This window comes from Homarus americanus, unplaced genomic scaffold, assembly GCF_018991925.1.
Source record: "Homarus americanus isolate GMGI-L3 unplaced genomic scaffold, GMGI_Hamer_2.0 scaffold20465, whole genome shotgun sequence".
In the NCBI taxonomy this organism is placed as follows: Eukaryota; Metazoa; Arthropoda; class Malacostraca; order Decapoda; family Nephropidae; genus Homarus; species Homarus americanus.
The window spans coordinates 5,155,091-5,177,630 of record NW_024756914.1 but is presented as its reverse complement, the minus strand read 5'-3'; the positions used below and the strand labels follow the sequence as shown (position 1 = coordinate 5,177,630).

General features: G+C 40.2%; 2 protein-coding genes and 1 long non-coding RNA gene across 5 annotated transcripts in view; 2 read left to right on the top strand and 1 right to left on the bottom strand.

Annotated features, from left to right (window-relative positions):
• LOC121857179 (nitrilase and fragile histidine triad fusion protein NitFhit-like) overlaps positions 1-1,935 on the top strand; it is a 30,565-nt gene extending 28,630 nt beyond the window's left edge. For all 3 annotated transcript variants that reach the window (XM_042353116.1, XM_042353114.1, XM_042353115.1), the window contains one exon: positions 860-1,935. In XM_042353116.1, the coding sequence (XP_042209050.1) occupies positions 860-1,024 (165 nt within the window). In that variant the 3' untranslated portion in view covers positions 1,025-1,935. The remainder of the gene's footprint in view (positions 1-859) is intronic.
• A 10,653-nt stretch (positions 1,936-12,588) lies between these two features.
• LOC121857222 lies at positions 12,589-15,120 on the top strand. The gene is made up of 2 exons (XR_006087134.1): positions 12,589-14,981; positions 15,068-15,120. It is a non-coding gene; the product is annotated as an uncharacterized LOC121857222 (long non-coding RNA).
• A 600-nt stretch (positions 15,121-15,720) lies between these two features.
• LOC121857221 (equilibrative nucleoside transporter 1-like) overlaps positions 15,721-22,540 on the bottom strand; it is a 120,905-nt gene continuing 114,085 nt past the window's right edge. The window contains exon 12 of the mRNA XM_042353175.1: positions 15,721-16,075. Within this exon, the coding sequence (XP_042209109.1) occupies positions 15,986-16,075 (90 nt within the window). The 3' untranslated portion in view covers positions 15,721-15,985. The remainder of the gene's footprint in view (positions 16,076-22,540) is intronic.

Sequence of the window (22,540 nt, the reverse complement as noted above, 5' to 3'; positions counted from 1 at the left end):
GTATTACCCAGCTTTACATGGTTTCACTTTCCGCGATTTCTCATTTACGCAGTACCTTGCCAGAACCGGACTTTCACTTTCCGCGGTGCATCTACTCATATACGCGTGAAGTATATTTTTTATTTTTTTTTATTTAGCTCATAAAATTCATACAAATTACCCGGCCAGAATATAATTTATATTGCTGGAATTCCTACAATATGATGATCATGGATTTTGCATTAGACATACAAATTTTAGATCTAATGTCATAATTTGGTTTACACAAAGCAAGTATTTTATCTTTTGTGCAAAATATATGAAGTTTACATTCAAAATATTCCCTGACCTGCAAGAAATCCAGAAATGTCAATTATATTATCCTAACTTTAGTCTGAGGTATTATTTATTACTAAACGTTAAAATCTAGTGTTTCACCCAATCATTTCTCAGAGAGGTTGGGGGCCAGTGAGCTGGGAAGAGGGGGGGAGATTTGAGTCCATTATTTGAATGAACATTAACCTGGCGACTGTATTTCTCTTAAATATTAATTGTGTGAGCATACCATCATAAAATTTAGATGTTATTTTTACTACAACATAGGTATTGTGTCGGAAAAAGTGGAGTTTGGGGGTCGGGCCAGTCTCTATTGGAATTAATCCCATATGTTCTGTTGTTCACTTTACGCGGTTTTCACTTTTTCACTTTACGCGGTTTTCACTTTTTCACTTTCCGCGGTACCCTGTGGGTTCAATTGACCGCGTAAATCGGGGTACTACTGTACTTGTAAAAGTTATTGAAGTACTGTATATGTAAGAGATATATAAGTACATTCTACATATGAAAATGTATGAATTTAATATTGATACGTTTTTTTTAGCTGCAGTATCTCCAGCTACACGCACACATCATACCAAGAACTGAAGGGGACCTCACCAACAGTGACGACATCTACGACTCTATATTAAGCCATTACCAGCAATGTTCCGAGTGGACATTTACGGAGCAGCTATTGGCTCTGGCCGGTCAGCTGAGGAGCTTATGATTTATGCTGAACAAAACTTACAAATGGGATTAATGTACCAATTGTTCTGGGACTGAAAGTTGTCCAGGTCTGTCAGAGAATTGGTGCTGATTTTTTTCCCATCAAACTTATAACTTTTTAAAAAATTTTAGATGTAAATATTTCTAAAGTTTATATTACATTAAAATCAGTCAATGAGTGAGAGTAGAACTAGTAGCTAAGTGATGACTGTGATGTGTCAAACTTATATTTTTCAGAGAGCATTATAGCTTCAGTGTCCCAAAGACTGAGTGTGGTGAGAGAGACTGTAAGAACTTATGGGTTAACCTGACTTGCTGAAAATGTTTAGTAATGGCAAATAGTTCTACTGGTCCCCACACAAAGGATTAAATTTAGTATTTCTTATCTGCTGTAATCCCCAACCCGGATCTCCTTTACTATAACAAAAACAGTAAATCATATTGAGTCAGTTACAGTATATCAGATTGATTCATTATAGTATACAGTACAAGTATCAGATTGAGTCAATTACAGTACAGTATATCAGATTACTTATATGTTTCTTTTACAGACATTGTTCATACAGACAGCTAGAGATAGAGGCCATCATATCAAAATACTGTGTAAAGTTCCAGGCTCACTGCATGAAGGTACGAAACATTATTAAATTAGTCAAATAAGTTTATTATTCTTCATAGTTGGTGCCGGTGCTAGTGCCAGGCTGTAGACTCGCCTAACACTCACTACAACACTCTTTATGGGTTCTTCTGTAGAAATGATTATTTTAAGAAAGGCTTCAGGTTCTTGTAGGTGTTTATCCATTCTTTCCTCTTGTCACTGTGTAGTCTATTGCCATAGTTATAGAATACAATACCACATGTATTGATACAGTAATGTATTTAGATTCATGAGAAAACCAGCTACAATGTTTACAGGGGAGTGTTATTATCATTATCACACCTAGGTGGACTGACTGAAAGAAACAGCACTTCAAGCATGATAGAGAAACAGACGCAAGTGCTGTGCACACATCATAATTATGAAGTGCAAAACATCTGGATAATTGGAAACCTGCAATCATAGCCATTTTCATATCATTACCAATGCTGTGTTATATACTCCTGTACCATCTAGTATTGTACTTCCACGACTTATATATTTCATGCAGTAGTTTGGGTGATTTGTTGGAATACAGTATATGGCAGAAGTATATAGTAGGGAAGTTCCTTAAAACTTAAACACCAGCCATCAGTGGTGGAAGTTTGCTGTAGGGATGGTGGTCATCATCTGTGGAAGTTTGCTGTAGGGACAGTGGTCATCATCTGTGGAAGTTTGCTGTAGGGACGGTGGTCATCATCTGTGGAAGTTTGCTGTAGGGACGATGGTCATCATCTGTGGAAGTTTGCTGTAGGGACGATGGTCATCATCTGTGGAAGTTTGCTGTAGGGACGGTGGTCATCATCTGTGGAAGTTTGCTGTAGGGACGGTGGTCATCATCTGTGGAAGCTTGCTGTAGGAACAGTGGTCATCATCTGTGGAAGTTTGCTGTAGGGACGTGGTCATCATCTGTGGAAGTTTGCTGTAGGGACGGTGGTCATCATCTGTGGAAGTTTGCTAGGGACGGTGGTCATCATCTGTGGAAGCTTGCTGTAGGAACAGTGGTCATCATCTGTGGAAGTTTGCTGTAGGGATGGTGGCTGTGGAAGGTAGGGACAGTGGTCATCATCTGTGGAAGTTTGCTGTAGACGGTGGCCATCATCTCTGGAAGTTTGCTGTAGGACGGTGGCCATCATCTCCCATCATCTCTGGAAGTTTGCTGTAGGGACGGTGGCCATCATCTCTGGAAGTTTGCTGTAGGGACGTGGCCATCATCTCTGGAAGTTTGCTGTAGGGACGGTGGCCATCATCTCTGGAAGTTTGCTGTAGGACGGTGGCCATCATCTCTGGAAGTTTGCTGTAGGGACGGTGGCCATCATCTCTGGAAGTTTGCTGTAGGGACGGTGGCCATCATCTCTGGAAGTTTGCTGTAGGGACGGTGGCCATCATCTCTGGAAGTTTGCTGTATGGACGGTGGCCATCATCTCTGGAAGTTTGCTGTAGGGACGGTGGCCATCATCTCTGGAAGTTTGCTGTAGGGACGGTGGCCATCGTCTGTGGAAGTTGGCTGAAAGGATAGTGGCCATCGTCTGTGGAAGTTGGCTGAAAGGATAGTGGCCATCATGAGTGAATGTTTCCTGTTTCCCACATTCTTTTTTGTTCCTGTAGGTGGGGAGTGGGAACCCTAATCCACTGATCAAGGGTTAAGTATCCTGTCAACATAATCCTTAACATTGATGAGTATTTTCAATTTCATGTTTGTTTGTTTTGTTCTCAGTCTCTGTTGACATGATAATGAACTATATCCAATAGGTGGTACAACTTTAAGCAGTTACATTCTAGGAATCTTTAGTTAACCCACATGCTCCTTCCTTGTCATGTTAGATAAAGTTACTTGCTCAGTATTCTTTTGTTCAATCAAAGACCATCTAGAACCTACATGACTCGAGCTGTTTCTGACCTATGGTTAGTTAATGTACCTTGCACACTCCCTCTCCTGAACACATTTTTACTCTGCAAGATGCAATAATAGTTTCTCTTCTATGTGTGGCAATATCTTTGTTGATGGAGCTATTCTTGTCAGTGTTAGCCAGCCCAGTAAGTGATGTTACATAATCATTATGTGTCACTTTATAATTGCTCTTTCCTCCACAAAGTTTATGGTTAAAGCTGTCTAGGCAGTCTGTGTCATTTGCATTCCATTAACTGTTCAAGAATTCTGTTGATTTGTTACAACCATAACAAGTTCAGATCATCTTGTGTGTACTGTACTGCAAGTTTACTGCACTTTTTAATATTGTTTTGTGACAGTTATTATACAGAATTACTGAGCTCGGTATTTAGCACTTTTAAGTTTTTATTTACATGAAATCTCTTATGGACACTTTGACACTATAAGCTTGTACAAAACTATTCTTGAATTGATACACTGTTCATCACCGTGCATAAATAAGCTTTTCTATACAGTTCATTATTACACTAACCACTGTTTAGTCTGTTTTTAGGGTATGAAAGTCCCTGAAATATTCTTCAACTCTTGGGGGGACATTTTGATAGTGTGAGATGTGTGTGATGCTTATACAGGTTGACAACCCTTTATCCGAAATTCCGAAAACAGAAAAGCTCTAAAAACCGAAAGTTTTTTGTGGGTCATTTTTTTTTTTTTTTAAACAGGGATTAGCCCACCCGGGCATAAATCACTGACTCACATCGGGGCCTGGTGGGCGAAAATGTAATAGTAGTAATAATTATAATAATAATAATTATTCATAGTAAATAAAAATTTTAATTAAAATACTGTACACCAAAATAAAATAATAATAATAATAACAATAATAATAATAGTAATAATAAAATACAATAATCAAATTAATTATAATAATAACAATAATACTGTAATAAAATAATAATAATAATAAAGAAATACAAGAATGAAAAAAGATCAAAAGTGAGAAATGCGACCTAGACCTATGAATTATTATTACAGTATTATCATTATTATTATAATATTTTTGCCCCCCAGGCCCCGATGTGGGTCAGTGATCTATGCCCGGGTGGGCTTATATACTGTATAAAAAATATAAAAAACTAACCATTCTGAAAACCGAAAAATTCAAAAATCCGAAATGCCTCTGTGTCTTCCATGATGTAAAACAAAGCATTGACTGAGAGAGGAAGGAGATGCCCACTTGGGGCTACGGTACACAGCTGATTACAGTATATCACCCAGAGTGATGTCAAGTCACACACAGCTTAAATCATGGCACAAAGACATAAAACATCAATTAATGACAATACCAGTGAAGTGGGTGTTGTCAGATGGTAATTTTAGCAGTTTAAGTGTTAAGGGTATACAGCAAATTTGGTTACAAATTTGAGAAAAATTAGTAAGGTTAAGCAGTTGGTTACTGTCCTGAGATATTGTAAACAAGATGATGCACTAGTCATATAATCAAATTTGATCAACATTCAGCAAATATAGTCATATTTATCACCCCATGTATTGTAGAATATATGTATTAGATTAATCAGCATTGGACAAGACTGTGCTGGCCCTCCTTTTTCTGGTATTGTACTTGGCTGTGACAAGAAGGCTTTATGTATAGTACTAATTAATGAATACATTCGTCACTAATGTTTAAGGGTTAACTTAGGTTTTCAGCCCATGGACCAGATATCAGTATCTGTACTTCATTTTGTATTTATTAGTAATTAATTGGGTAGTAATACTGTACCTTCAGCTCTTAAAATTCATTTTTGTACACTTGGTAAGCTTATGGTTTTATGTCCAAGAAGAGTATTTGAAACAAATATAGGTGCCCCTTTTGTAGAACTGTACAGTGGTTGGTCTTAGTGTATACTTTAGAGGATTCATGGACAAAATGCACCATTGCCTGAGTGCACCACTCCCTAGTCTGAATGCACCACCTAAGATAGAAAAAATATATCAAAAGTCTCACAGACAATGACAAAGTCTTATCTGAAAATTTAAATGGTACACAAAGCTACCAGTAATTGTGAACTTAATTATTTTGTTCCCCTATATGGACCAAATCTGTAATAACCTCAGTTAGCAAACTGCTTGTTACCGGTGTTTGGTAAGGAAAACTGTATACAATCGAGTCAAGGAATATTGACTATGCTCTGCATTCATGCCTCAGATTACAGTACGTAGCTACATACGACAGCTGATGGCACTGCCCAACCTTACAGCTTCCCATATCAGCACCGCATTCAACCACCTAAAACAGCAATGCCCTCAGATTACCTCAACACAGAAACTTCATGATCTTCTTGTCTACTTTAAGAAGACATGGATAACCAGCACATGATGTCCAGCAACTGCTGAAGCAGCTCTGGACCAATTACAAAATCCATGACATCATTATATCTGAGTACCTGAGGAAGTGTAGTGACCCAGCAGATTCCTTTTTCCTTTACGGGTATTAGCCCACCCGGACACAGGTCACCAACCCACATCAGGGCCCGGGGGGCGAAAACTTAATAACAATAATAATAATAATAATAATAATAATAATAATAATAATAATAATAATAATAATAATAATATTTCAGATAAGTAAAATTTATCATAAAAAATACAAAAATAAAAATAAAATAATAATGATAACAATAATAATAATGAAAATATGATATATGTATGTTGTGTTGTCAATAGCAAGAGAAACAATTGAGACCCCGCAATTGTGTGTAAATGAGGCAGAAAGTCAGATCAGCAACCTGGGACTTGGTCACAATTTTTTCAATGCCATATGGCAGCAGGGTCTACCATTAGACAACACATTATGCTTCCAAGATAAAGAACTAGACTACTGTATAACACTCTTGTAATTGAAGAAAAGGGCATTATTTTTTTATTTATAAAAGAATATTTTGTAGTTTTAAAAGTATTAAGAGCAATATTATATACATAGTTATGACTATTGAATGAGAACATGAAATTCCAAAACTCGTTGGTTGGTCGAAACTACAAATTGACCGACTTTCGTATTTGCATAAAAATCAATATATTTTAATTATAAAATAACACTTACCGTATTAATTATAAGAGCAAAATATCTTACTTGTAATATTATGGTGCAGTTGGTCTGGTGCATTCAGTCCAGGGTAGTGGTGCATTCAGACTAAGGTGGTTGTGCATTCGGACTGGTGCATTCAGGCAATGGTGCAAATAGACCAAGTACCCTGTAGAGGGAGTGAAGGGGCTGTCTTCCCTCTCACTGCTGGTGCTCTAGTTAGATTGCGTCCCACCTCACCACCACTGCCCACTTTTCTCTCCTCCTTTTACTATGAAAATGTTTCACTGAACTTGGTACGAAAATAATGTGTGTTGGTCATAAGTCTGCCTAAGGTGTTAAACTCTTCATCCTTTAGGTCCTCCTAAGATCTGTATTCAGATCTCTTCGTATTGGGAGATTACCGACTGTTTATTGATAACTTATTGATGTCAGAGCTGTTACATCATAGAGGCCACTACAGTACAGCTACTCCTTGACTTACGACATAGTCGACCTACGACCACCTCCGTCGTACCAAAATTTTTTCAAATTACATATTTTTGAGTCCCAACGTTAGTGATTGCACTGTGTACTGACAAAATTTTCGTTTGTAATTCACTTTAAAATGGCTGGCAAGCTTAAAAATGACAGTTTTGTGGTGCTGAGAAGAAAAAGAGACACCCATTTTAGATTTTCTATGTATTATTTAACCATTTTCGACTTACGACCAATTCGACTTCGACCTGGAATTGGGTCCCTAACCGCGTCGTAAGTCGAGGAGCAGCTGTATTTGCAAACTCAAGACAAGATTTCAAATGTAATGTATATTGAATAAATTGTAAATACTGTACTGTACAGTAATCTCCCCATTAATTGGAATCCAATAGCTGGAATAGAAACTGGGCTGGAAAAAAATCCGGGAAAACGCTTTCCTTTCTGGGTCTCCGAACGAGTTTCTGGAAAAATTTTGAAAAGGTTCCAAGAAAATCTTTCCTAACCTCTCTGTTCTGGGCCTGAGAATAAATTTTTCCGAGAGATTGAATCATACTCCAACACGTCCCCATATGCCAGACGTCTGGGTTGCTCAGCTTCTTGGATTGCTTAGTTTATATTCTGCTGCCATTGTAGAAGGTTGTTCCCTCGCTAGCTGCTGTTTTTACATACAATTTGTGTTGTGCAGTACTGTACATTACTGTACCAGGACACAATAAGCCAAGAATACTGTGTTAAGCAGTGTTAAGTTGTAAAACATGATTGGAATCACATACTCTACTGGAGCCCTTTAGCTTTTGTCTTCATTCAAGACATCTTCAACTCCTGAGACCCACTAATCCCCCACCTCAACAATGGGTGACCTGACTTTATATTAGAAAGTCAGTAATATGAGAGAAGAGATTATATACAATGGGTGACCTGACATTGCACCAGGTCAGGTCAGTAACATGGGACCCAATAATCCCTTTCCCCACTTCCGTCGCAAGTGTTAAGACATAAAAAGTGTTTACAGTTAGGTATTACATTCAGCTGATTGTAAGCCTACTGTACGCTCAAGACGACAGCATCTGCTGGTGAGTACAGTATATACAGTACAGTAGGAGAATACATTATTTTGTTTATTTACAATATATTGTATGTGTACAGAGGTGTCTGCAAAAATAAATACAGCTCTTGTGTCTGTCCGTACGAGATGCATAGTTTAGACTTAGAGAAAGCTTTTCCCCAGTGCAGGGTGGAAAATTCCACTGCCTCCATCATTATATTGTGTCAAAATATTTTTTCAGGATCTTTTATTGGAACAGTCGTGTAAAGAATTTATTAAGGATGATTATGGAACCAAATTCATCTCTCTAATACTATTAGAACAGATGCTGTTAATAAAAGTTTATACACACTTTCGCTAGCCGTTAATATTTTCACTTGTGCCCGCAATGTAAATGTAAAGGAGACATTGTCAATAAGAAAACTTCCCCAGCACCCAGAAGCATTCTGGAGATGCCATAGTGTCTTTCTGTGTGAGATGTGTAGTTTAGACTCTCGGAAACTTTTCCCAGCACCTGCAAAAATTCTGAGGGTGATTTTTCTGGGTTTGAGAGTCGTCTAGTTACCCAGAAATTTCTCATCCCCAGATGAGCTCTGCACCAATTGTTGTGGCTAATGGGGATATCACTGTACAGTACTGTAGTGATGTGCTCCACTATTGATGTCGAAGAACTATGGTAAGTTTTATGTTCCGTATTATCAAAATTAATGGCTGTATTTTGGGTCTTTTTGAACAGACCTCATAAGTCTCCTACATGTAAGGAAACTAAAGTATTATTAAATAGTAAAGTGGCTACACTTGGTGTACAGTACCATGAAAGAGGCTCACCCTCTCTTATGGTACAGTCCAGTACTGTATTTAGATAATTTAAAGTTTCCAAGAATTAACTGGATTGTGTTTATTTATAAGTGCAGGTACAGTACTGTATATATCCATGTATCACTGGGGTAGATACACTGTTTGTTTCATTTGTAGCTGTTAGTTATTTATTTGTAAAGTAGAATTAATCTGTTAATATTAGAGTAAATAAATGTTATGAGTGGTGAAGTAGATCATCTGTAACTCCTAATAGAAACAAAAATGTCAATAAAAACTTGCAAAAGTACTTTGATGTTTTAGAATATGATGAAAGAAATAAGACAATCTACATTATTAATAAATGTACTGTATAGAAGAAAATGTTAATGTTGTAGAAATGGGAAAACCCTTTTATTAGGTCTGGAAAATAAAATACTATGAGATGATGTGTGTGGTGTGGTAGAGAGAGTGAACTAGGTTTTGAATATGATCTGAGCACTGGCCATTAAAATAAGGTAGAACAATGAAAGGAAGGATGGAAAATGGGGTATGAATTAAATTATTGCTAGGCTTATGGATTGATCAGATGATGACTGGAGATTGAATGTACACTGAATGACCTTAACCTGCACTGGTGGATCTAGGGAAGTGTTTTGTGGGGGCTAGAAGTACAAGGGGGAAGCACTGTAATGATGATAAAATGCTTGGCAAATTTTTTAACAACTTTACATTGGTATCTATAAAGTATTATTATTTAACTACAAAGTATAGCACTTTGTTTTGTAAACTCTTAGCAACCAACAAAATTTGTTGCTTTTTGCATCAGACAAATATGCCTCGGCCAGCAACCAATTAGCATCGTGGTTGCATCTTGTTGCTCAGTCAGCCAATGAGCTTTGAGTTTACAGCAGCTTTCCTGCTTGGCCAGTGTTTACACATGTAACTTGTGACATTGATGCACTATTTTGTCATAAATATGTAATTCTTATATTCATAATGAGTTCTTCTGATACAGCAGTGATGTGCAGTCTAGAGAAACACAATGGGACAGGTGCAGGAAGATGAGAGCGTCATGTGTCACAAGTGCCAGGCACCTCTGTGTCTTGAAAACTTTCAGAGAGAGACTCCCACTCCCTGGTAAAATACCGAAATTAAAGTGGTAGAATGTTTATATAGTATTTATATTAGAAAGTAAGTGCCATTAGAAAATAAGATAAGTTAGAATAAGTGATAAGTGAAAATAAGTTTACCAATCTGTCTTTCAGTGTTCCGACAGTCTCTCCCTCCCTCCCTCCCCCCCTCTCTCATCCCACTTGTTTTAGTAGCAATGGGGTGTGAAAGGCTGCCGATATCCCTGCAGTAGTGGTGGTGATAGGCCGAGGCGCTGATATGGGTGGCAGGGTTGCACCAGCTCCACCTCTACCACTCCACCTCTACCACTCTTTCCCACTTCATCCGGTCCACTCCATCTCCACCATTCCCTCAAGTTACTCCACTCCACAATGTTTGGTGAGTACATTACTATTTTTTGTGTTTCTTCTTGTTTGTTTCTTTTTTTTCTTTTTCTAGGGTGAATCGGTTCACTTCTGGCCCATACATATATTTTTATTGCATTTACTCGCTCTAGACACTATTCTCTACTTATGGATACGACCATACTTGAGATTTTTTTCACTGTCTGGAGGTTGCCAAAGGGGTGAAGTGGTCCATCTTCAATGATTCACTACACATTTTAGGTGGCTCATATAGGAATTTGTCTGTAATTTCACATTCTGTAGACTATTTCCCACATCTCTGCAGCCAAAAATTACCAATAATTTGTTTCCAATGACAGTAAACTTCCTCTGATCCGGACTAATGGGGGGTCCAGTTTGGCCGAAATTCCAGGTTAGGCGAGGGTATGTATTGTCTATGTTGCAAGGTGTAAAATTCCAGAGGATGAGGGATTTCCCACTCAAGCTAGTATCTGAGAACACCGCACCTCCTGTAATTTAGTGATTGCTGAGTGACTATTTAGGCTTATTTTCTAACACAAGTGTAATATTATACAGTATTGATCAAAACCACAACAACAAGGAACAATTTATTTTGGAGATTCTTACAGATTGTTCTCTGCTCCATTAAATCAAAAACTATTTCCAAGTCATTGCTATTTTGTACAGACTTCAGGATACAAAGTCAGAACCATATAAAAATAACTATTAACCAATAAATAATGAAGTCCTATTCAATTTTTTCCTAATACTACTAGGAATGGACTTTTGTGTTAAGTTGTGTATATACTGAAATCAACATCCTAGTACCTTCCAAGCTTGTTCCTGAGCAGCGTAGACACTGCTTACAAATGACAACAGGTAGGAGTTAAGATCTTACTAAACAGATCTTGCAGCACAGAGGCACAACAAAGAATTGTAAATAGTGAAACTTATCTGTCTATACATGACTTAGAAACAGAAAAAACATACACTGAAGTATATATATATATATATATATATATATATATATATATATATATATATATATATATATATATATATATATATATATATATATATATATATATATATATATATATTTTGTGCACCCTCCCCATGACTTGACTTTTGGCATTAGCACTTGATAAACAAAATAGTATGTAGCCTAACCTGTGGTTGACCCATCAACCATTACTCAAACATTTACAGTCAGACCTTGAGTGGACTAACATTAAAGAAGTACAAAGTTGGCATTATATTAGGGTGAATAATTTTCATAAGTTATTTATCTGCATGCATAAACACCTAACATTCTCTTGAGTGTAAATGTAAAATAAGTGTATTAACAATAATAATTTGGCCATAATGTGGTACTGTACACAAGTGCCACTCTAAGGTGCTATAGGTAAAAAGGTACTTGTCATTCAGTCACTGTCTTGCTTAAACTTGAGCCGTTTTAATGTTTGCACTACACAAGGCATCACTTAGTGGACCTATAACAATGGCAACTAAGAATTAAAGCAAAAGAGACCCAAACAATGTAAACAATGATCTCTCAGCAGAGGTCATGTTCACATTATCTGTTAGAAAAGCATACAAAAAAAAGATTGCATTTTAAACAAATGCTTGAAAGTTATTTTACCTAATCAATGACACTTTACAACAAAGGAACTTTCAACAAAATGGTTTGTTAAAAAGTGAGTGTGAGGAAAATTAATTTATAATTGGATACAAGAATTTCGAAAAACTCTCGTTTTTACTAGAGGTTGTACAGTATATCTAAATGGGTTGTGTAACTGTGAAGACATTCAGAATGTGGAAATAAGGGTACCAGTAGCCAAGGGGATCACAAACACCTTTCATTTTTATAATTTATCACCCTTATATACTGCCTTACAACCCTTATATACCATCAATCGTAGAGAAAAAATACAGTAAAAAACACTGCACTACCATGGCTATCAGAGATAAACCATGTCGGCAGTGACTCAGAAAGACACTTAGCAAAATGTCATTGTGTGGGTTCAGGCTTGGGTGTGTGGGAAAGGCAATACATTGGGTAGGATAAGGTTGGGTTGCCAGCACTCCATTGGTGGTGGTGACCAGGTGGTATGGGGATGGGGAATTGAGGTGTGTGTGTGGGGGGTTTGAAGTGTTGGGGTAAGAGTGAAGTGTTGTCGGAGGCAGTGAGCAGGACCTTCACCACTAACTAATTGCAGCCACCAAACAATTTTAGGCTATATTTTAATGTACATACAGTTACTTTAAATCATACATTTATATATTCAAGTTGTAGTTGACATGATTTATTATAAATATGGCTGTAAACAGTTGGCAAAGGATGTCAACTGCCATTCACCATCACTGGTTGACTGTATGGTGCCCTGTGGCCACTATATCTATGCCATTCAATGATCTTCAGGATTTTTTTAGTTTTAAGCAATCTAATGTACAGAGTATATATTTCTTGCTTTAGTGTATATTGGGTTGTAACTAATTGATATGAGATGCTGATTGCCACATAGCACTGCCAGCTGACATTGTGGCAGCCACCACCTCACATAGACAATCACAGTACACAGTGTGACATATTCCACCACCACAGGCCAATCAGCAACCAACCAGACCAATTACCTACCCACTTCCCACGACTCAAGACATCTTGCAATCCATTTTATACAGACTCACTCAGTATCCTCGGCCTCCCAGCCAGAGGCAAAACCATGTCATGTGGGAAGATCCATGTGTGGAAAGAGAAGTCCAATAAATGTTGAACAGCGCCTTAAGAGGTCACACATTAACAAGGGTTTGCTGTATAAAGTCAAATCATGTGCTAATCAGTTCACACTTCAATCCTATAAATCAGATCTAACATTTCTGCACAGGATGGTTTGTAAACATGAAACTGGTCATGACTATAAGAAAGCACAACGAATTCATAACAATAACCTTTTTGCACATTTCCAGTGATACATAAATCCTGTGGTACATCCCTACCTCACTGTGGTCTGATACATACATCATGATTCACTAAAAGTTTTAAAAGTGTACATTGCTATGATTTATTTCAGTACCTCTCAGTAAGGCAAAACCTCTATTAAATGCATGAACTCATAAATCACATTTGAAATATAAAAATATGATTGTGCTAGAACCAACTGATAGTACTGTACAGTAGATCAGTGCACAACAGTGTGATGGAACTTATGAAGAGTTGTCTACATTGTTTTTCTCGCCTGATAACACTAACGTAAAGTGAATTTAGCTTTAGTAATGATCACTTAGGCATACATAATGAGGTGTACTTAATTATTTTATTACACTGGAAATCACAGGCAAGATATTCAGAATTCATGTTCTCGGCCATTTTGTTGAAAGAGGAACCCCTGCAGGTCACCATAGGTCACACACGGCATTTCGTAATGACAATACAAATGTACTGTACAGGTTGTATCTTAACAACTTCCACTTAGTACCTGTACCAGCCAACTACTACATGCTATTCACTCTTTCACTTCTTATTATTAACTTGTAATACAAAATTAACAACTCTTTATTTATTTAGTGTGACTTATGATGAAACCTATGGTATATGCACAATACTAAATATTTCTCATAAATAATTACAAAATGATACCAAAATTGGCTTTTAGTGGCTATTTAAATTATCTTCACATACAGTACAGTAGCAAAATGCTAAATGACCTATGAAATTTCATACCTAATCTCACAATCCACTTACTAATCTAGTTATTTACACATCAGTTATACCAAAGACACTATCAATAACTATATCAGTTAATCTTTATCAAATACCTATTTTAGTGATATATATCTAATCATTCAGAAGGAAACATTCTGAGCACTTAAGTATGTTTGGCTTGCTTGACTTTTAGTGTTTGTTATTCACATTACATACATACATACATATATACATATATATATACTGTATATATGTATATATATACAATACAAAAATGGTTGTTCTAAAAGGGATACAGCAGTAGCCAAATAAATGCTGAGATATGACACTGGAGCATCTTGCATGATAAGGCCGGCTACTTGGTGAGGTACCGAGCTGGTTTGCTAAATTGACTCAAGTTTCCCCCCTCAAGATATATAACAAAAAGTCATATAATTTTCAAGTTTAGAAACTGATTCACCAGGAAATGATTTACAAAATTATGTCATGTTTCAAGAAGCTAAAAACAAGGCTTAAATAAAACACTTCTTTTTTTTTAAGAACTTAATTTCAGTCTTGGCTCTATAATGTCTGTGATTACTTCATTGGGTTGAGATGCTGCATAACAATCAAATAGTATTTACTGTACAGTATTCTCCTTAAAATCATATAAAACTATATATCTCAGGAAAGTTGCTTATACAGGATAATTTTTTTTTTATTCTAGAACCCTAAATGATCACAGTACTATATTTTATAACTTGCAATGAACAGGAACCTAAAAATCCATATGAATAAAGTCTGATATCATTGGAAAGAACATTCATATTTTTCACAGTGATCAGGCTTTACTCCTACTGATTTTAAGGTTCCTGTTTATTGCATGTCCTAAAATATAGTAATCAATCAGGGTTCTCAAGTTAAAAATCAGGCTTTACTCCTACTGATTTTAAGGTTCCTGTTTATTGCATGTCCTAAAATATAGTAATCAATCAGGGTTCTCAAGTTAAAAATGAACCTGTACTTCGTCATGTTTACTGAAATGTAATTATACCATCTCAGTCTTGGAAATTAACTACAGATGAAGGAAAGCAATATCCAAACATACAGCACAAGTACAAAATTTCCCTGACTACAAATCTGATTAAATTTATACTTCCTTATTATATTACTTCTTAAAAAGCCATCTTTATGTGTAGTTGGAACTTGACCCGTTGATGAACACCACTAAGGGACCACTTACGATGTAACACTACACTTTGGGTTGACTTTTCTCCTTCCTTACTCACCATGACACAGGATGTTATGAATGTACAGTCACGGAAAAAAGTCCTGTCAGTCCTCCGTCCCATCCATGAACCCTGAGACTCACGAACCTGTGAATCCAAGACATCACACACATTATTGGGCCCATAGATAGCACACTGTGTGATGACTTGGATTCACAGGTTCATGGATGGGTCACATGACTGACAGGACTTATTTCCATGACTGTGCAGAGCAGCAACAGCATCTCTCTCATACGCACACACACACACTGGACCCATTACTACGTGGAGCCAAATATCAAAATGATGTGTGAGCTTTTTTCAGCTATCTCAATTGTGACTTCAGCCTTCTAAATGGAGTCTATGATGATGAGACAAATTTTCAGCCGTATTACGATGAGTGTGTCTACCGAAACAATTCTGACAGGCCTGCATTCACATTTGTCATTAATATGATATAAGTAAATTGAAGCCTCACATTGTTTATTTAAGGCATTTCACCAACACTTGGGAAAATGTTCCTACAATATACAAATGCATGGCTTGAAATCAGTATCCACAAGTCAAATGAACTTAAAAACTATAAAATTTTCAATTCCATTTTCTAGCTTATTCTGTTGGTACAGTTCCTCATTGGGAAGTCATATCCAGGGATCTCGAAGGTAAGATTTGTCACAGCAATTGTACAAACAACCTGAAAAGGTAAGAATATTTTGAATATATGTAAGTCAACAGTTCAAAACATTACGAACAAATTACAATATGTACAGGGGGGGGGGGTCCTTGCTATATGTTGTACCTGTACCGATAAAAGTAATTTTGCATACAGTATACTGTACATCATTAACAAATAGAGGAAGAAATTTTCATTATAGTCATTTGTTTCACATGAGTTTGGGACTTATAGGCTGTGAGCCTGTTAGACAATTAAGCCGAAGTATGATTAGGCTACAGGAGTGTTTAGGCCCGAGATGTTTACACTGGAAGATAACAAATGTAAAATAATATCGGTACAGTATTTATTTTCTTACATAAATTAATTATACCTCTTCATTATTGTACATGAATTAAAATACAGTAAATAAATAAATTTACAATATCCACAAAAGAATTACACAATTTATTGAAATCAATTATATTGGTCAAGTTATTCGGGTTATTCTGCATGGTGAATTACTCGTATGAAAAAAAAAAACATTTATAGCCATACCTATAAAGGAATAAATTGCACTTTATTAAAATCTGTTATACATGTTACTGTAAACATGGTGCTGCATGAAGATATGTCTTTATTAATATGTTGGTCCCATAAATTAATCAGGTGACTATGCATGTTTTTACACCCTTTCACTAATTGAATTTACAGGGGTACCAGTGAGGCCTGTGTGTGTAGTATTGCACTGTACTGTAATTCTATAAGTTTGTATGTGTTTATTTGCTCGGCCACTAGTGTTAATTTTTCTGTGTTATCCCTGTACACCAAGGCAACCAAGGGGTTAGTCTTGGTGTCAGGGAATTAGTTATAAGGTTAATTAATCATAAAATATTCATCACTAATGTATACAGTAATTACTTAAATTTGTAATAGGTTTTAAACTCCATTTCTTTAATTTTATTTGTAACTTCCTGTACAGTACTTCACGGTAATATATATCTAACTAGTACAGTATATGTTCTCAACTCTCTAATTGCTTGTAATTCATGTTGCACCTCCATTGTTCGCTGCTCCTTCAGCTGGCAACTGCACTATACTGTGACAAAACCAATTCACCTCAAGGGTTTACCTGGAACACTTCATAGCAGGACCTGAATCACTAACTTCAACCACACCTTGCACTTGTTTAGAGTTATTGAGTTGGATTTGTAAATATGTGTGGGCACCACATAGCACAGCCACATTGACCTATTACTAGCACATTAGCTACATGATTATGGCACTATATATCACTGACACGGTGAGACAGATTTAACATTTTATCTCTTGTATATGTTTGTAAAGATCTGGTAAAATGATCTCATAGTCAGGTGATATGTGCATGGAATGGATGAAATATTTTGAAGAGTTTATGAAGGTTGAAGAAGTAAATGGTTAGTGATTGGAGTGACAGAGGCATACAGTTTTGTCTCTAGGGATTGGCATGCTCAAATTATGGATAGTTTTGGAAATTTTTGCAGAGAATGATGTACATTTTTTACAAAGTCTTGCAATTTTGGGAGAATTTTGGTCATTTTTATGATGCACTTGGAAGTTTTTAAAGAATTTTGGCAGTTTTTATGAAATTTTTGTAAATTTTGAAGGAGAATTATTACTGAAAATTTTGGCAATTTTTATGGAGAATTTTGACCATTTTTCAGAGGTGACGAGGTGTACTCTGACTTACTGGTGGAGACAGAGACTAGCACGGGAAGACAAGCATTATCTATAAACGACCAGGCGTCCTTTACTACATGCTCACCAAGACGTCTACTTTCTCTCCACTGCAGGTGTACTGAAACACCTGTGGACGTACAGTTGGCCAGAAATCCTTGGCTCAAGTAATTGGGTGCAGTTAGTACCGTATGGTGATGTTGAGATTTATTATATAATAGGGTTAAGAGTAGGATTAAGAGGATGTTCTTTCATCAATATGTTTTGTTCTCTTATTAATGTAATGTATTTCTAATGTAATGTATTTCCATTACCTCAGGTTCATACATTTATCATCATATAATTATCCTGGAAGATTTTAACTTCAAACTGAAAATCCTTTGCATGTACTTTACTGAACATTGATATTTAATTTATTTAATTCTGTTTCAATTAAACAGCACACCATGATGGACTACAGGGGCAAGACATGTTTGTGGGGTGAGTCAAAGGTGGTGTTCTAGTGTCCTTGGCTGCTAGCTGTCTGGTGCCCACTTCATCCGGGGCAAACACCTGATATCGCTGCCGCAGCGAATGCAGTCTGAGGTGTAGGATTGAGGTGGCTGGTAACTACGGGACCACGTGACCACCATTGCTTTCACAGAACTACCATAAAAGCAGATCGGCAGGTTTACACACCACAACGGACTCAAGGGGCAAGACGTTTGTGTGGGGTGAGTTGGTATATAGCCTATGTACTTTGTTTTAACAATTTTAGTATTAGCACCTGGTCAGAGGGGTTGGTCCTAGCAGTGTGGGAGAAGGGCATTGGAGGTAGTGATGTTGGGTACTGTCTGTTGTTGAGTTGAGTTTATTCCATTTTCTGGGGATGTTTCAGGTTGTGTGCTGCTTATAGGGCATTGTGGGAGTCTACTAGGGGACTGTGTGAACCTCTACACCTACCCTTAACCTCCACATCCCACCTACAACCACTACATCCACCCTCAACCTATGCACCCCAACCTCAATAATCACCTACATCCTCCACAACTACACCCCACCCTCCACATCTACAACATCCACCTCTGCACCCCATCCTCTACCTACACATCTACATTACACCCCACCCTCAATCCTTGCCTCTACACCTTCAACTGCCACAGCCCAACCTCAACCCTCACCTGCACCTCACCTTTAACCTCCAATTCACCTCTACACCCCCTCCTCAACCTTCACACCCCACCTCAACCTTCACACCCTCCTCAACCTTCACACCCGTCCTCAACCCTCACACCTCCCTCAACCTTCACACCCTCCTCAACCTTTCACACCCCACCTCAACCTTCACACCCTCCTCAACCTTTCACACCTCCTCAACCTTCACACCCACATTCTTCACACCCACCCTCAACCTTTACACCCCACCTTCAACATTTACATCCCACCCTCAACACCCTCATCCCACCTGCCCTCCGCCCACACCCTGCCCCTCTACATCCTGCACCTCCACCCCTCTTCCCCTCTCGCCCACCTCCACACACACACACACACCTACCCTCACACACACACACACCCCCCTCCTGCCCTCACACACACACACCTCTGCCCTCCCACACACACACACCTACCTCTACACACCCCTCCCACACACCCCGCCCTCCACACACACACACCCACCCTACCCTCCCCCCCTCCACCCCCTCCCCACCCCACCCTCCCACACACCCCCCCCCACCCTCCCACCCCACCCCACCCCCCACCCTCCCACCCCCACCCTCTACCCCCACCCCCCACCCTCCCCACACCCCCACCCTCCCCACCCCCACCCTCCACACACACACACACCCCCGCCTCCACACCCCCGCCCTCACCCCTCCACACACACACACCCCTCCACACACACACACACACCCTCACACACACCCTCACACACACACACCCCTCACACACACACACCCCTCCACACACACCCCTCCCACACACACACCCCCACACCCCCACCCTCACACACCCACCCACCCTCCCCACCACCCACCGCCCTCCACACACCCACCCCACGCCCTCCCACACACACACCACCCACACCCCCTCCACACACCCACGCCCTCCACCCACCCACCCTCCCACACACCCACCCACCCTCCCCACCCACCCCTCCACACACACCCACCCACCCTCCCACACCCCCCTCCCACACACCCCACCCACCCTCACCCACCCTCACACACACCCCCTGCCTCCCCCTCCACACACACACCCTCCCACACTACACCGCCCTCCCACCTCCACACACCCCCACCCTCCCACACCCCACACTCACACCCACGCCCACACACACACACCCACCCTCACACACACACCCACCCCTCCCACACACACACACACCCCCACCCTCACACACACACCCACACCCCTCACCCCTCCCACACACACACCCTCCCACACACACCCACACACACCCCACCCCGCCCTCCCACACACACACCACCCCACGCCCTCCCACACACACACACCCCTCCCTCCACCCCGCCCTCCCACACACCCACCCACCCTCCACACACCCACTGCCCTCACCCTCGCCCTCCCACACACACCCTCGCTCTCACACACACACACACACAAACCCTGCCCTCCCACACACAAACCCCTGCCCTCCCCACACACACACAAACCCTGCCCTCCCACACACCCACCCTCCACCTCCCCACCCCCCCCCTGCCCTCCCACCTCCCCCACCCCCCCCCTGCCCTCCCACCTCCCACACCCCCCCTTGCCTCTCCACCTCACCCCCCTGCCTCCCCTCCACCCCTGCCCTCCCACCTCCCCCCCCCCCTGCCTCCCTCCCACCCCCCCCCCTGCCCTCCACCCTCCCCCCCCCTGCCCTCCACCTCACCCCCCTGCCCTCCACCTCACCCCCTGCCCTCCCACCTCCCCCCCCCGCCCTCCCACATCCCGTTTTCTTGATTAAAATTGCTTACCTTCTTTGATTTAAAATTCCCATTTCTTTGATCAAAAATATTTCATTTTTCTTTGATTAAAAATTTCCCATTTTCTTTTAAAAAAAATTTCCCATTTTCTTTGATTAAAAATTTCATTTTTCTTTGATTAGAAAAAATTTCCCATTTTCTTTGATTAAAAAATATTTCCCATTTTCTGAAAAAAATAATTTCCCATTTTCTTTGATTGAAAAAATTTCCCATTTTCTTTGATTGAAAAATATTTCCCATTTTCTTTGATTGAAATATTTCCCATTTTCTTTTGATTGAAAAAAATATTTCCCATTTTCTTTGATTGAAAAAAAAAATATTTCCATTTTTCTTTGATAAAATATTTCCATTTCTTTTGATTAAATATTTCCCATTTTCTTTGATTAAAAATATTTCCCATTCTTTGATTAAATATTTCCCATTTTCTTTGATTAAAAATAATTTCCATTTTCTTTGATTAAAAAATTTCCATTTCTTTGATTAAAAATTTCCCATTTTCTTTGATTAAAAAATTTCCCATTTTCTTTGATTAAAAATTTAATCAAGAAAATGAAATTTTTAATCAAAAATAGAGACTAATCAAAGAAATGGTAATCAAAAATAATCGAAGAAAATGGGAAAATTTCAAAGAAATTATCGAAAATGGAGAAATTATCAAAGAAAATGGGAAATATTCAGAGAACAGGATGTGTGTGTGTGGGCAGGGGGGTGTGTGTGTGTGTGGAGGGCAGTGTGGAGGGCGGGTGGATGTGTGGGCAGTGTGGGCGGGGAGGGTGTTGTGTGTGTGTGTGTGTAGAGGGCAGTGGGGGGTGTGTGTGGAGGCGGTGGGGTGTGGTGTGTGGAGGGCGGGGGTGGGGTGTGTGTGTGTGTGGCGGGGGTTGTGTGTGTGGGTGGGGGGGGTTGTGTGTGTGTGTGTGTGGCAGGGGGCGGGGGTGTGTGTGTGGAAGGTGTGTGTGTGGAGCGGTGTGTGTGTGTGTGTGTGTGTGAGGCAGGGTGGAGAGGCAGGGGAGATGGTATGTGGAGGACCAGGGTGGTGTGTGTGAGGAAGGGGGATGGTGTGTGTGGAGGGCAGGTGTGTGGAGGGCGTGTGTGTGTGTGGAGTGTGTGTGTGTGGAGGGGGGGTGTGTGTGTGGAGGGCAGGAGTGTGTGGAGGGCAGGGTGTGTGTGTGTGTGGTGGAGGTGTGTTGTGGAGGGGTTGGGTGTGTGTGTTGAGGAGGGGGTGGGTGTTGAGTGGGTGGGGGGTGTGTGTGGCAGGGGGGTGTGTGGTGTGGAGGGGCAGGGGTGTTGGTGGAGGTGTGGAGGGGGGTGTGGAGGGCGGGGGGTGTGTGTGTGAGGTGTGTGTGGTGTGTGTGTGGAGGCAGGGTGGTGTGTGTGTGTGTGTGTGGGCAGGGAGGTGTGTGTGTGTGTGTGGAGGGCTGTGTGTGTGTGTGTGTGTGGAGGGCGGGGTGTGGAGGGCAGGGGGGGGGGTGTGTGTGGAGGGCAGGGGGTGTGTGGAGGGCGGGGGGTGTGTGGAGGCAGGGGGGTGTGTGTGTGTGTGGAGGGCAGGCAGGGGGTGTGTGTGTGTGTGTGTGGAGGCAGGGTGTGTGTGTGTGTGTGGAGGGCAGGGTGTGTGTGTGTGTGGAGGGGGTGGGGTGTGTGTGGAGGCGGTGTGTGTGGAGGGCAGTGTGTGTGGAGGGCAGGGGTGTGTGTGTGTGGAGGGGGCGAGGGGTGGTGTGTGTGTGTGGAGGGGAGGGGGGTGTGTGTGTGTGTGTGAGGGGTGTGTGTGTGGAGGGCAGGGGGTGTGTGGTGAGGGGAGGGGTGTGTGTGTGGAGGGCAGGGGGGTGTG